General features: G+C 42.0%; 1 protein-coding gene across 1 annotated transcript in view; it reads right to left on the reverse strand.

Annotated features, from left to right (window-relative positions):
* Window positions 1-13,503, reverse strand: part of LOC137333431 (polycystin-1-like protein 2) — a 119,269-nt gene that overhangs the window by 67,963 nt on the left and 37,803 nt on the right. The window contains exons 9-12 of the mRNA XM_067997581.1: window positions 11,516-11,647; window positions 10,184-10,357; window positions 6,921-7,048; window positions 6,399-6,519 (exon numbers count right to left, since the gene is read on the reverse strand). Coding sequence (XP_067853682.1) covers window positions 6,399-6,519; window positions 6,921-7,048; window positions 10,184-10,357; window positions 11,516-11,647 — 555 coding nt within the window. The remainder of the gene's footprint in view (window positions 1-6,398; window positions 6,520-6,920; window positions 7,049-10,183; window positions 10,358-11,515; window positions 11,648-13,503) is intronic.

Genomic DNA, 13,503 nt, shown 5'->3' on the forward strand with positions numbered 1-13,503 from the left:
GGAGGGACTAACAAGGCAAGGGAATACACAATGAATGGGAGGACCCTAGGCAAGACAGAGGGTCAGAGGGATCTTGGTGTGCAAGTTCACAGATCCCTGAAGGCGGCGGAACAGGTAGATAAGGTGGTAAAGAAGGCATATGGGATACTTGCCTTTATTAGCCGAGGCATAGAATATAAGAGCAAGGAGGTTATGATGGAGCTGTATAAAACACTGGTTAGGCCACAGCTGGAGTACTGTGTGCAGTTCTGGTCGCCACACTACAGGAAGGATGTGATCGCTTTGGAGAGGGTGCAGAGGAGATTCACCAGGATGTTACCAGGGCTGGAGCGCTTCAGCTATGAAGAGAGACTGGGAAGATTAGGTTTGTTTTCCTTGGAGCAGAGGAGGCTGAGGGGGGACATGATTGAGGTGTACAAAATTATGAGGGGCACAGATAGGATGGATACTAAGGAGCTTTTCCCCTTCGTTGAGGGTTCTATAACAAGGGGACATAGATTCAAGGTAAAAGGCGGGAGGTTTAGAGGGGATTTGAGAAAGAACTTTTTCACCCAGAGGGTGGTTGGAGTCTGGAACTCACTGCCTGAAAGGGTTGTGGAGGCAGGAACCCTCACATCATTCAAGAAGCATTTGGATGAGCACTTGAAATGCCATAGCATACAAGGCTACGGAACAAATGCTGGAATATGGGATTAGAGTAGACAGGGCTTGATGGCCGGCGCGGACACGATGGGCCGAAGGACCTCTATCCGTGCTGTATAACTCTATGACTCTATCATTCATGCCAGTACTGTTGTATGAGTCAGTTCACAGTAAAGATCTTCCAGAAGTGCAAGTCCCTATGTCTGTCCCCATTAGGTTGGGTAGGCTGTCAGCATGATAAAATCTGCAGAGAAAGATGGGGAAATCTCTGTTTTTCACTAAATCATCAAAGCTATGAGACGCCAACTGATTGAGGCACTGGCTGTGAACTTTTGCTGAGCGAAGGTAAGGGAGCAAGTTTGGCCTGAACAGAAGTTCAGTACTGAGATAGAGTGCGGCTGAATCTACAAGACCAAACATGTAAGTGAGAATTTGTTCTAATTAATTAATTTTAGAGTGGCATAGAAGTTAGGAGTATAGTAATGGCAGGAACAGGAGCAAAGCTGGTGATGTCGACATCATGTATGATGTGGGATATCCTGGATCTGCAAACTTTTCAGGAGGAGCACATGTGCATGACGTGTCAAAGAGTTATGTTGCTTGAGCAAAGGAATGCTGAGCTCGAGAAACAGTTGGCCACACTCCGCAACATAAGTGGAGAGGAAAGGACATGTTCCAGAAGGTGGTCACCCTGTAGATGGACAGAAGTAGTGAAGTAGTGGAAGAGAAGTGCATGATCGCCAGCAGAAAGAGGGGAACCAGTATTGGAAAAGCCTGTGGGTCTAGACAAGTCTATGCTCTTGACGAATATGATGAGAATAAGATGGAGGTACAGATATGTGTGACTAAGACCACCATTGTAGGAGAGTGGTAGTTGGGGATTCTATAATTAGGAGGATAGACAGCCCATTTTGCAGCCATGACTGGGAGTCCAGAATGGTGTATTGCCTCTCAGGTGCCAAGATAAAGGGCATTACAGCATGGGTGGTAATTTTCTGAAAAGGGAGGGGAACCATCCAGAAGTCATGTTTCACATTGGAACCAATGAGATAGGAATAAGTAGGGTGGAGGCCTCGCAGAGAGTGTTTGAGAAATTAGATTCTAGACTAAAGTAAAAGACCTCAAGGGTAGTAATCTCAGGATTATTCCTGGATGTTGTTGTTTTAGTATTTTCGCACTCTTCCCTTGGAGATCAGTGTGAAGTAGTGGAAGGATTCACAGGCTAATTAACAGTCTGACAGGCCACGACATGAATGCTCCTTCCCTGGCAGGGATTAGAGCTGGGGCCATTGCTGTTTGCAGTGTATACAAAGGATATGAAGCCAAGGACAGAAACACAGCTGTCTAAGTTTGTAGCCAACACCAAATTGGGATGCGGGGCATCAGTTAAACAATAGGGAACAAACAAACTTGATACAAAGTTTTGTGGAAAGGTTGGGAAATTGGTTGATGAGTAGCAAATGGCATTTAATATGAACAAATGTATGGTAATCAGAGCAGGAAAGGGAAATAAACAATGGGAATATAAACTAAATGGCTCCAGACTATAGAACACAACACGGGAGGTGGATTGGAGAGCATTGATGGACCGCTCATTGAAACTAACAGTGCAATATACAACAGCAGCAAAGAAAAGTAACTAGATCTTGGGATGTATAGCTGGAGGGAGAAAGCCCAAATCCCATGAGATAAAGGCTTTGAAATTCATGGGTGCCTAAGCGTCCAATATGGTGAGCAGCGCATACCCCCAGTGATATTGGTAATGCACCAGTATAGGTGTCCAGGGTCTGTACTTGAAACAGGCATTAGACCCTTTGCATTTGTAAATAAAGGGTCTAACGTCTGTTTCAAGACTTCTTCCCTAAATCAGGCTGCTCTGAATGCAGGTGCCGAGCCTGCTGCGTTCAGGATAACCAAGTCTACATGCAGCCTAACCAACGGTCCTTAAAGGGACTGCTGGTGATCGCCACCAAAATAGTGAGTTTTGTAAAAAAAAACTTACCTGAATGTGGAGCCGGAAAGAGCAGGAGTGCTCCTGTCAGCTCCATAGCAGTCCCAAAGGCCATTGCCGGCTTCTGCTCAGGCCCCTCCCGATCCTGATCTCTATCCAGCTACCCTGACAGAAATGTGCTGTTAGGTGAGGACAGCATAAGAACATAAGAAATAGGAACAGGAGTAAGCCATACAACCCCTCGAGCCTGTTCTGCCATTCAATCAGATCATGGCTGATCTTCTACCTCAACTCCACTTTCCTGCCCAATCCCTATATCGCCTTGATTCCTTTAGTGTCCAAAAATCTATCTATCTCAGCCTTGAACATATTCAACGACTCAGCATCCACAGCCTTCTGGGATAGAGAATTCCAAAGATTCACAACCCTTTGAGTGAAGAAATTCCTCCTCATCTCAGTCTTATTTGGCCGATCCCTTATCCTGAGACAATGCCCCCTTGTTCTAGTCTCTCCAGCCAGGGGAAACAACCTCTCAGTATCTACCCTGTCAAGTTCCCTTAGAATCTTGTATGTTTCAATGAGATCACCTCTCATTCTTCTAAACTCCAGAGAGTATAGGCCCATTCTACAAATCTCTCCTCATAGGACTACCCTCTCATCCCAGGAATCAATCTAATGAACCTTTGTTGCACCCCCTCTTAGGCAAGTATATCCTTCCTTAGATAAGGAGACCAAAGCTGTACACAGTACTCCAGGTGAGGTCTCACCAAAGCCCTGTACAACTGTAGTAAGACTCCCTTACTCTTGTACTCCAGCCCCCTTGCAATAAAGGCCAACATGCCATTTGCCTTCTTAATTGCTTGCTGTACCTGCATGTTAACTTTTTGTGTTTCTTGCACGAGGACCCCAAATCTCACTGAACACCGATAGTTAATAGTTTCTCACCATTTAAATAATATTCTGTTTTTCTATTCTTCCTACCAAAGTGAATAACCTCACATTTCCCCACATTATACTTTATGATAAGAAATTCCTCCTCATCTCAGTCTTAAATGACCGACCCCTTATCCTGAGATAATGCCCCCTTGTTCTAGACTCTTCAGCCAGGGGAAACAACCTCTCAGCATGTACCCTGTCAAGCCCCCTCAGAATCTTGCATCTTCTTTAAGATGAACCTTTATAAAACACTGGTTCGACATCAACAGGAGTATTGTGTCCAGTTCTGGGCACTGCACTTTAGGGAAGATGTGAAGGCCTTAGAGAGGGTGCAGAAAAGATTTACCAGAATGATTCCAGGGTTGAGGATCTTTAGTTACATGGATAGACTGGACAAGCTGAGGATGTTCACCTTGGAACAGAGAAGATTGAAAGGAGATTTGATAGAGGTATTTAAAATCATGAAGGGTCTAGACAGAATAGATAGAGAGAATCTGTTCCCATTGGTGGAAGGGTCAAGAACCAGATTTAAGGTGATTGGCAAAGGTGATATGAGGAAAATGTTTTTTACACAGTGAGTGGTTAGTATCTGGAATGCATTGCCGGGGGGTGGTGGTGGAGGCAGATTCAATCATGGCTTTCAAAAGGGAACTGGATAAGTACTTGAAAGGAAAAAATTTGCAGGGCTACGGGGATAGGGCGGGGGAGTGGGACTAGCTGGATTGCTCTTGCATAGAGCCGGCACAGACTCAACAGGTTGAATGGCCTCCTTCCGTGCTGTAACCTTTCTATGATTCTATCTGCCACCTTCTTGCCCACTCATCTAACCTGTCTATATCCCTTTGCAGTCTCTTTGTGTCCTCCTCATGCTTGCTTTCCCACCTAGCTTTGTATCATCAGCAAACATGGATACATTGCATTCGGTCCCTTCGTCTAAGTCATTAATATAGATTGTAAATAGCTGAGGCCCAAGCACTGATCCTTGCAGCACTCCACTAGTTACAGCCTGCCAACCTGAAAATGACCCGTTTATCTCTACTCTCTGTTTTCTGTCCGTTAACCAATCCTCTATACATATTACCCCCAACCCCATGAGCCCTTATCTTGCATAACAGCCTTTTATGTGGCACCTTATCGAATAACGGGGTTACATTTGCTACCTTCCAATCTGCTGGGACTGTTCTAGAATCAAGGGAATTCTAAAAGATCACAACCAATGCATCCACCTGCAGCCACCTCTTTTCGAACCCTAGGATGTAGGCCATCAGGTCCAGGAGATTTATTGGCTTTTAGTCCCATTAGTTTCTCCAGTACTTTTTCTCTACTGATATTAATTACTTTAAGTTCCTCACTGTCATTAGCCCCTTGGTTCCTCACTATTTCTAGTATGTTTTTTGAGTCTTCTACTGTGAAGGCGGATATAAAATATTTGTTTAACATCGCTGCCATTTTCTTATTCCCCATTATAATTTCTCCTGTCTCAGCCTCTAAGGGGCCAACGTTTACTTTTGCTACGCTCTTCCTTTTTACATACTTGTAGAAGCTCTTACAGTCCATTTTTATATTTCTTGCTAGTTTACTCTCATATTCTATTTTCTACCTTTTTATCAATTTTTTGGTCATCCTTTGCTGGTTTCTAAAACTCTTACAATCCTCAGGCTTACTACTCTTCTTCACAACATTATAGGCCTCTTCTTTTAATCTAATACTATCCTTAACTTCTTTACTTAGTCATGGATGAATCACTTTTCCCATGGAGTTTTTATTTCTCAATGGAATGTATATTCGTTGAGAATATTGAAATAGTTCTTTAAATGTTTGCCATTGCTTATCTACTGTCATAACTTTTAATCTAATTTCCCAATCTATCTTAGCCAACTCGCCCCTCATACCTATGTAATTGGCTTTATTTAATTTTAGGTCTCTAGTTTCGGTCTTAATTTCATCACTTTCAAACTCAATGTGAAATTCTATCATATTATGATCACTCTTCCCCAGAGGATCCTTACTATGAGATTACTAATTACCCCTGTCTCATTACACAATACAAGATCTAAAATAGCCTGTTCCCTGGTTGGTTCCATGATGTATTATTCTAGGAAATTGTCTCGAATACATTCCATGAACTCATTGTCCAGACTGCCTTTGCCAATTTGATTTGTCCAGTCTATATGAAGATTAAAGTCCTCCACAATTATTACATTACCTTTGTTACACGCTTCTATTATTTCTTGATTACTACTATGTGGAACGGTAGAGCTACTATTAGGGGGCCTATAAACTACTCCCAACAGTGTTATCTGCCCCTTATTATTTCTTATTTCCACCCATTCTGATTCTACTTCCTTATCCTCTGAGCCAAGATCCTTTCTTACCACTGTCCTAATGTCATCCTTTATTATCAGGGCTACCCTGCACCACCCCCCCTCCCCCACCCCTCCTCCTTTTCCATTCTGCCTGTCTTTTTGAAATATCACATAGCCTGGAATATTTAGTTCCAAACCTTGGTCACCTTGCAACCATGTCTCAGCTGTGCCCACAGTTGAGTACCTTGCTGGCACTCACTGTCTAGATTCACACGTTGTCACAAACTTACAGCCACTTGAATGAAGTATCAAGAATGCCCACTGCCCAAGTAACTACCACTGTACCCCAATAAGGAGGGGAGGCGATGGGAGAAAATAGCCATGGGAACAAAATAAACTATGCTTACATAGCCACTGTGTACCACCTCTTATGTAGGAGTAGGACTAATTTACTAACCAATGTAATAAGATCACATGTTGACAGGATCACACCCAAGGAAGCCCAAAGCAGATAATTCCCAGTGAGACATCTGATTCATCATAACCTATAAACCTATACTTACCTTTATTTGAACACGATCATCTGAAATATCCTGTAGGTTTGTAGAATTTGGGAAAGTGCAACTAAACGGATTTGTTCCTGAGGTGTTAATCCTGCTTGATTCCAATTCACTTGAATTGTACCTGAAGTAATAATAAAAGAGAATTGCATTACGTGTATTAGTATAGCTGTGCTCTGATTAAAATGAAAGATGATGTTTCTTGGGAGAAGGGCTATTATTTGCTTTGTAACTGTAAAAGTATTCTTAGGTGAGGTATAATTCAAGAGAGCAAGAATGTTTGGATCCATTCACTGCTCTAGTTATGCACTCAGCAATAATTCAAGAAACCCACTCCTGTTACAACATACTACACATCAATTCTTCACAACTCAATTTTAATCTGCACCTACTGATTCTCTTTTGTCTTTTAACAATCACAGACACATATGCTCATAAGGCACCTTTAAAATCATGCTAGTTTACTTTAGCAATTATTTTAAAGCTGGTGTCTCCAAACACTGCATACTGAGATAAACTCTTTACCTGTTTAAGAGAATGCTGAAGGAGGACGCGTGTAAAACAAATACTGGATCTTCTTCGTGTATTAGACTCTCAAGAGAAGAATATATTTTATCCATGGATGCAAGGAGAATTTCAGATATATTTGACATCTAAATACAAAGTTGAAGGTAATAATAGGTGATTTTCATAACGATGAGCATTTTGAACATCTCTCACAAGTCTTCAAATTATATTAAAGCCTGCTATTCAGTTGAGGAATATTGCGTACCCATGTGGGCTCATAAGCTGATGGAAAAGGAGAGGAAGGATCTTGCATTTATATAGCGCCTTTCATGACCTCAAGACATCCCAAAGCGCTTCACAGCCAATGAAGTACTTTTGAGGTGTAGTTACTGTTGTAATGTGGGAAACGCGAGAGAAATCATAAAAGATTTTTAGTTGCAAGTTTCCACAAAAAATCCTTAAAATGCATACCTGTTCCATCGTGATGAAAGGTATTTTTTGCACGAGCAAATGTCACTTTCCTCATAGAACACAGGGCCTAACAGGAATGACACTTACATTAGGGAAACAAAGCTTTGCTATATTTATTATTAGCTAGTTAGTAATTAATTTATATGCTGGCTGAAAGATTTTTTTAATGTATATAGATATATAAAATTATAAGTATTTCTGTTATGTAGAAATGTTCAAAGTACAACAGTAGTTCAGGTAAGGAAAGTGTAATTCTAATTATTAAAGCTGCTGGATCAGTAAATTAGATAGTGGCAGATTTTATGATTTACCATTCCCAGTGCCAAGCTTTGCTAAACAAGATTATTATATGCTGGAAATTTGAGCATGGAGGTCAGTCTGCGTTTCATTTAATTAAAACCAATGGATCAACCAGGCCACGAATCAGGTGTGTTGACCTCTGCAACTGAAAATCCCAATATGAGCCCCCGTCGCACAACACACTTCATCAGGAATGCGAAATCCCCAAATTTATCCCATATTGTGTTAAATAGACAGGGATTCAGATAGAGACTTTAAATATGGAATCTGATATGGATTGGAAATGTAAGAGTTTAAAGTGTGCAATTTCAAATTGCTAATAGACTGATGTACAAACAGGTGGTAGACTCCATTTGACTGCCAGGGAATTGCAATATGGACTGGCAGCAGTCCATCAGGACCTCAGATGCACCACTTTAAATTCCCATGGATTAAGGCACATCTCTCTTTTTGCAACTGGCTGGTTGAGAAAACAAATGCATGTTGACCACAGAGATGAAATTGCTCCTGTTGTTAATTTTACCGAAAAAGTCAATCTGCCATTCTATAATATATTTGATATTTTTCTTTAAAATTATCTATAGAAGTTTCAATCAATTACCAGAAAAAATGTACACAGGTTACCAAATACCACGTGCATGGATGTACACCATATATTAATAGTAAAAAGGATGCATAGCGCTAAACCAGTACCAAAAGGAATGGATAGCACTAAATCACTAAAGGCCCCTGGCTTTTTGTGGTATATATTAATGATTTGGACTTGAATGGGAGGGGGGGGGGGGCTTGATCAAGAAGTTTTCAGATGATACAAAAATTGGCCGTGTGGTTGATAGTGAGGAAGAAAGCTGTAGACTGCAGGAAGATATCAATGGACTGGTCAGGTGGGCAGAAAAGTGGCAAATGGAATTCAATCCAGAGAAGTGTGAGGTAATGCGTTTGGGGAGGGCAAACAAGGCAAGGGAGTACACAATAAATGGGAGGATACTGAGAGGTGTAGAGGAACAAAGGGACCTGGGAGTGCATGTCCACAGATCCCTGAAGGTAGCAGGACAGGTAGATAAAGTGGTTAGACAGGCATACAGGATACTTTCCTTTATTAGCCGAGGCATAGATTATAAGAGCAGGGAGGTTATGCTAGAACTGTATAAAGCATTGGTTAGGCCACAGCTTGAGTACTGCCTAGAGTTCTGGTCACCACATAACAGGAAAAATGTGATTGCACTGGAGAGGGTACAGAGGAGATTTACAAGGATGTTGCAAGGGCTGGTGAATTTTAGCTATGAGAAAAGATTGGATAGGCTGGGGTTGTTTTCTCGGGAACAAAGAAGGCTGAGGGGAGATTTAATTGAGGTATATAAAATTATGACGGGACTAGATAGAGTGGATAGGGAGGACCTATTTCCCTTAGCAGAGGGGACAGTGACCAGGGGGCATAGATTTAAAGTTAATGGTAGAAGGATTAGAGGGGAGCTGAGGAGAAATTTTTTCACCCAGAGGGTGGTGGGGGTCTGGAACTCACTGCCTGAAAGGGTGTTAGAGGCAGAAACCCTCAGCTCATTTAAAAAGTACTTGGATGTGCACTTGAAGTGCCGTAACCTACAGGGCTACAGACTAAGTGCTGGAAAGTGGTTTTAAGCTGGATAGCTCTTTTTCAGCCGGCACGGACACGATGGGCCGAATGGCCTCCTTCTGTGTCATAACTTTCTATGATTCTATGAAATCAGAATCAAAAAGAATGGATTGTCCCAAACCTGTATCAAAACACATAGCAATAAACAAGTATCAAAAGGCAGGTATGGCATTAATCTACTCCTATCTGAATCCCTGTCTATTTCTCCTAAAGAAACACATGGCATTGAGTCAATTCTCTTGTTTCCTGTTTTAATGAGAATCTTTTGCAAGATCTATAATGTAGCACCTCATGTATTAAAGGCACAGTCCATCTGAAATCCATCAATATCTGAATTTGTCCAAAGTGAAGGAAATTTTAATTTTTCTCAAATAAATACAAGCAGCCTAACTGTAATTGATTTGATACTCATTCATACCAATTGTTTTCTGATTTGATTTGATTAACATGCAGTCACTGAGGTACCTCCTTTCGCTGAAATGCTTTCTTCCTATCACATTTTATTTGCTTTAGCAAAACAACAGCAGCAGTCCTGTGAAACTCGCCAGAAGTACATTTAAAGAAAAGGCTTAACTAGCCCCGTATAATTCTGCGCTGTGCACTTTTATTTGTGTGGTGTTGCTATGAATCTCTATAAGCAAGTAGGAATTCAAAAGGACCAGTCATCAATCTGGTTCACAAGGCTACCTAAATCAGACTATTTTCATTTCACTCCTGCCCAACAGTACCATTGGAATTAACATAAATAAAATTATGTCCACTCACTATTGAAGATGAAGTCTACATGAAAACTGATTCATGCTATTTATTCCACTACAAAATTCCAAGCCATTCAATTCTCAACATTCTCACCTGAATAACATTCAAGGATCTTTACCTTTTCTTTCTCCACATCCAAACTATTTGTTGCCACTGAAGCATTTATCAGATTATCAATCCCGTATAAACCATATTTTGCTGCGGACAGCTTCCGCATTATGTCACTCGGCCTTAGAACAAGAAGATTCTCCAATTTGTCACTCAGGGTCAGAAGTGAGTTACTGGCTATGTCCTGAGTAGAAGTAAGAGCACACAAACTTTCAAAATACATGTACACATACCATCTGGCAAGCCCTGCTGTGGTTTTGAAATCCATTCAATATTTATTGTTCAATAGAAATAATAGCATACCATTGCCATTCTATCCTAGAGCCCTCAACAACCAAACAGAAAATCTACAGGACAGGGTATCTAGCATTAGTGCTGAGAGGCACCCACTTTAAAGCTTCGCCGCTGACCACACAAATGTTTGCGGGTTCAGAACGAGGTCCCTTCATTTCTCTACCATTGGTGGGTGCCCATGCCACTAGGGGAACATCTGGGGTGCCCACCTTTACAGTGAAGTTGGAAAGTCCATTGTAAGTACCTGTTGCCAAGGAGTTGTCTCTAGTGGAGCAACTTACATATCGGGGCCATTTTAAAAAAGCTTTGGGGGTCCAAGTCATAATCTCAGCCTAGAACCCCAGGTGGTCCCCACAACAGCTGGTGGGTTGGCCGCTAGCTATGCTAACCATACTCACGGTCCTAAAGAAGGCCTGGAGTGCAGGGTCGCTGATGTTCAGAGTCTCTTCCCACAGCCCTGCCCCATTTATGACAATGGCCTTGTACGGGGCGGGTGGAGGCTTGGCCCCTACAAGGCCATCTTGGAAACTTGGAGACAAGGCTGGGACCCAGAATATCCTTTTCCATCTAAATAATGCACATGATAATGGAATTTGAGCCTGAAAATATCACTCATACTCCTATAGTAACCTTTAATAGAAACAAAGTTTGATTTATTCAATCATTGTAAGTGGATGACCCTGATAATATTTTGTACATTATATAGCATAAAACAGTGTACCTTCCAACTTACCATGAGCAACATTATGGTAAAATCATCATACATATATAAATTATCACACACCAGGCATTATACTTATCATACTTGTTACAGATGTAAAACAATCTTTAAATAAACGAAAGCCTGTCACTGAGCAGGAGCCTGAAACTTTCAAGCAATTACAACTTCCCTTTGATTGACCTAAACATTACAACATTATAAGGCACCTGAGACTACCTGTGAGTATATTAAAAGAAATGTGTGATTTGTGGTTACAACTAAATATTGTTCCCCATTTATGCCATAGTTTTAAAAATTTGGCATGACAGAAAAACAAACTCACCGTACCTGTGACGCAACAGTCAGTTTGTCAGGATGTGAGGTAATAAAATTAAGAAATGTATTTGCTTTCTCTACTCCTTTCATCGAGGATGAATTCATTGCTATCTCAGAAAAATTCTGTAAGACATTCTCAATCACCTTGTAATAGAAAGGAAAAGAAAAACACATGATAAGGGAAAATAATAATTTTGATACTATCACAGAATAGTGAAAGTAGATGAGGAGAGAGTAAATGACAGAATGGGGATTGCATTAGCTCTGGAGATCAGAGCAAGGTTAGATAATGAAACCCACCTGGATGTAAAATGTTTGTGTAGACAGACGCACATTGTTACGGTTGGACAGTTATTCAACATTTTTTACTTTAATTGGTGGGTCAATGTGCTAGAAAAATGACATCTCATATGGAGCTTTGAGATGGTCCTGCTTGATTTTACACAGCAGTGTGGTTTAACTCAAGGAATCATACATGAGAAAAAGAATCTCCCCGTGTATGAAAAGCTAAATGTTCATTTCAAAATAAATGTCAAGTACATTTAAAATATTTCTGAATTTCTTTAAATATTTGGACATATTTTGAAGTATTTTAAGATTTTTAAATGCTTTCAAAACTCACTGAAAGCTTTCTATACATGTTCCAACATTCTAGTAAATGAGAATATCTTAAATTATTTTCAAGACCCATTAAGATGGTAAATGTCTTGAGTTGACATGCTTAGGGCTTTTTGAAATCATTACAATTTACCACCGACTGACATTTTGCCTTGCCTAGAATAGTAAAATTGATATTTGCACAGTTACCTATAAAGGCTACCTTCAGACCAGATCAAGGTTTATACTCCAAGCTACCTGATTCAGTTCATGAATTGAGAGGTATTAAATTAGATTAACATTGATAATTTATATCAGTTTGATTATTTTTTTCTCCAGGAGCAGCATAACTCCATTGTTGAGAGACTTTGGGCCCGATTTTAGCAGGGGTGCGGGTTCTCGGCGGGTGGGCAAGCGGGCGGGTGGATAACGCGCCCGGTGAAATTAGTGGGTTTCCCGCGCGATCGTAGCAGTCAACGCACTAATTGGAGCCACTTACCTGCTCCTCCGGGTTCCCCGCTGCTGGTCTGCGCGTCGGGCGGGCTGCGCATGCACAGTAAGATCACAGTAACATCACAGTCAGCTGGAGGCGCTCTATTTAAAGGGGCAGTCCTCCACTGACAGATGCTACAACAAATAGCAAAGATGACTGCATGGAGCATCCCAGGGGGAAGGCTGCTCCCAGTTTAATGATGCCTCACCCCAGGTATCAATACATGGGGTGAGGAGGAGGGGGAGGACAGAGATCTTCCACCCGGCGGGCGGGAGGAAGCGGCCTGCCTCTGCCACCAGGAAGGCCTGGCTCGAGGTGGCAGAGGGGGTCACCTGCGCCACCAACATATCGCCCACCTGCACAGAGTGCAGGAGGCGGTCCAATGACCTCAGTAGGTCAGCCACAGTGAGTACACGTAGTCTTTCCCCTACACTCCGTCTGCCACATCACTGCCCCCACCCCACATCTCCTTCGGCACTGCCAACACTACTCTGTCACATCACCCCTCATACCCACTCAAAGCCCATCCTCATCTTACCTGCACCTACTCACCTCGCCAGTACTCACCCCGCCACTACCACGCAACCCAATCCTCATACAATGTCATGGCTCTATCCCATACTCACCCTCTTGTGCATCTCTCTCACGGCCAGCCTCACTCAACCTGCCACCACCTGTGCTGCAGCCACAGGGCATGCATCACATATGTGCAGTAGGCAGCGTAAGGCAAACGTGTCGTGAGCATGAAGGGGTTGCACAAGGGTGTTTGAGGGTTTGTCATGGTTGTTACTTCTATTGAATTTCAGAACAACTCACATCACACATTATATTGGCACCACTACTGCCATGTTTTCGCGAATCCTGTCCGGTTTGTGCAATAATGCCCGCTCCTGGGTATCACTATGAGGAC

This window comes from Heptranchias perlo, chromosome 16 (genome assembly GCF_035084215.1).
Source record: "Heptranchias perlo isolate sHepPer1 chromosome 16, sHepPer1.hap1, whole genome shotgun sequence".
In the NCBI taxonomy this organism is placed as follows: Eukaryota; Metazoa; Chordata; class Chondrichthyes; order Hexanchiformes; family Hexanchidae; genus Heptranchias; species Heptranchias perlo.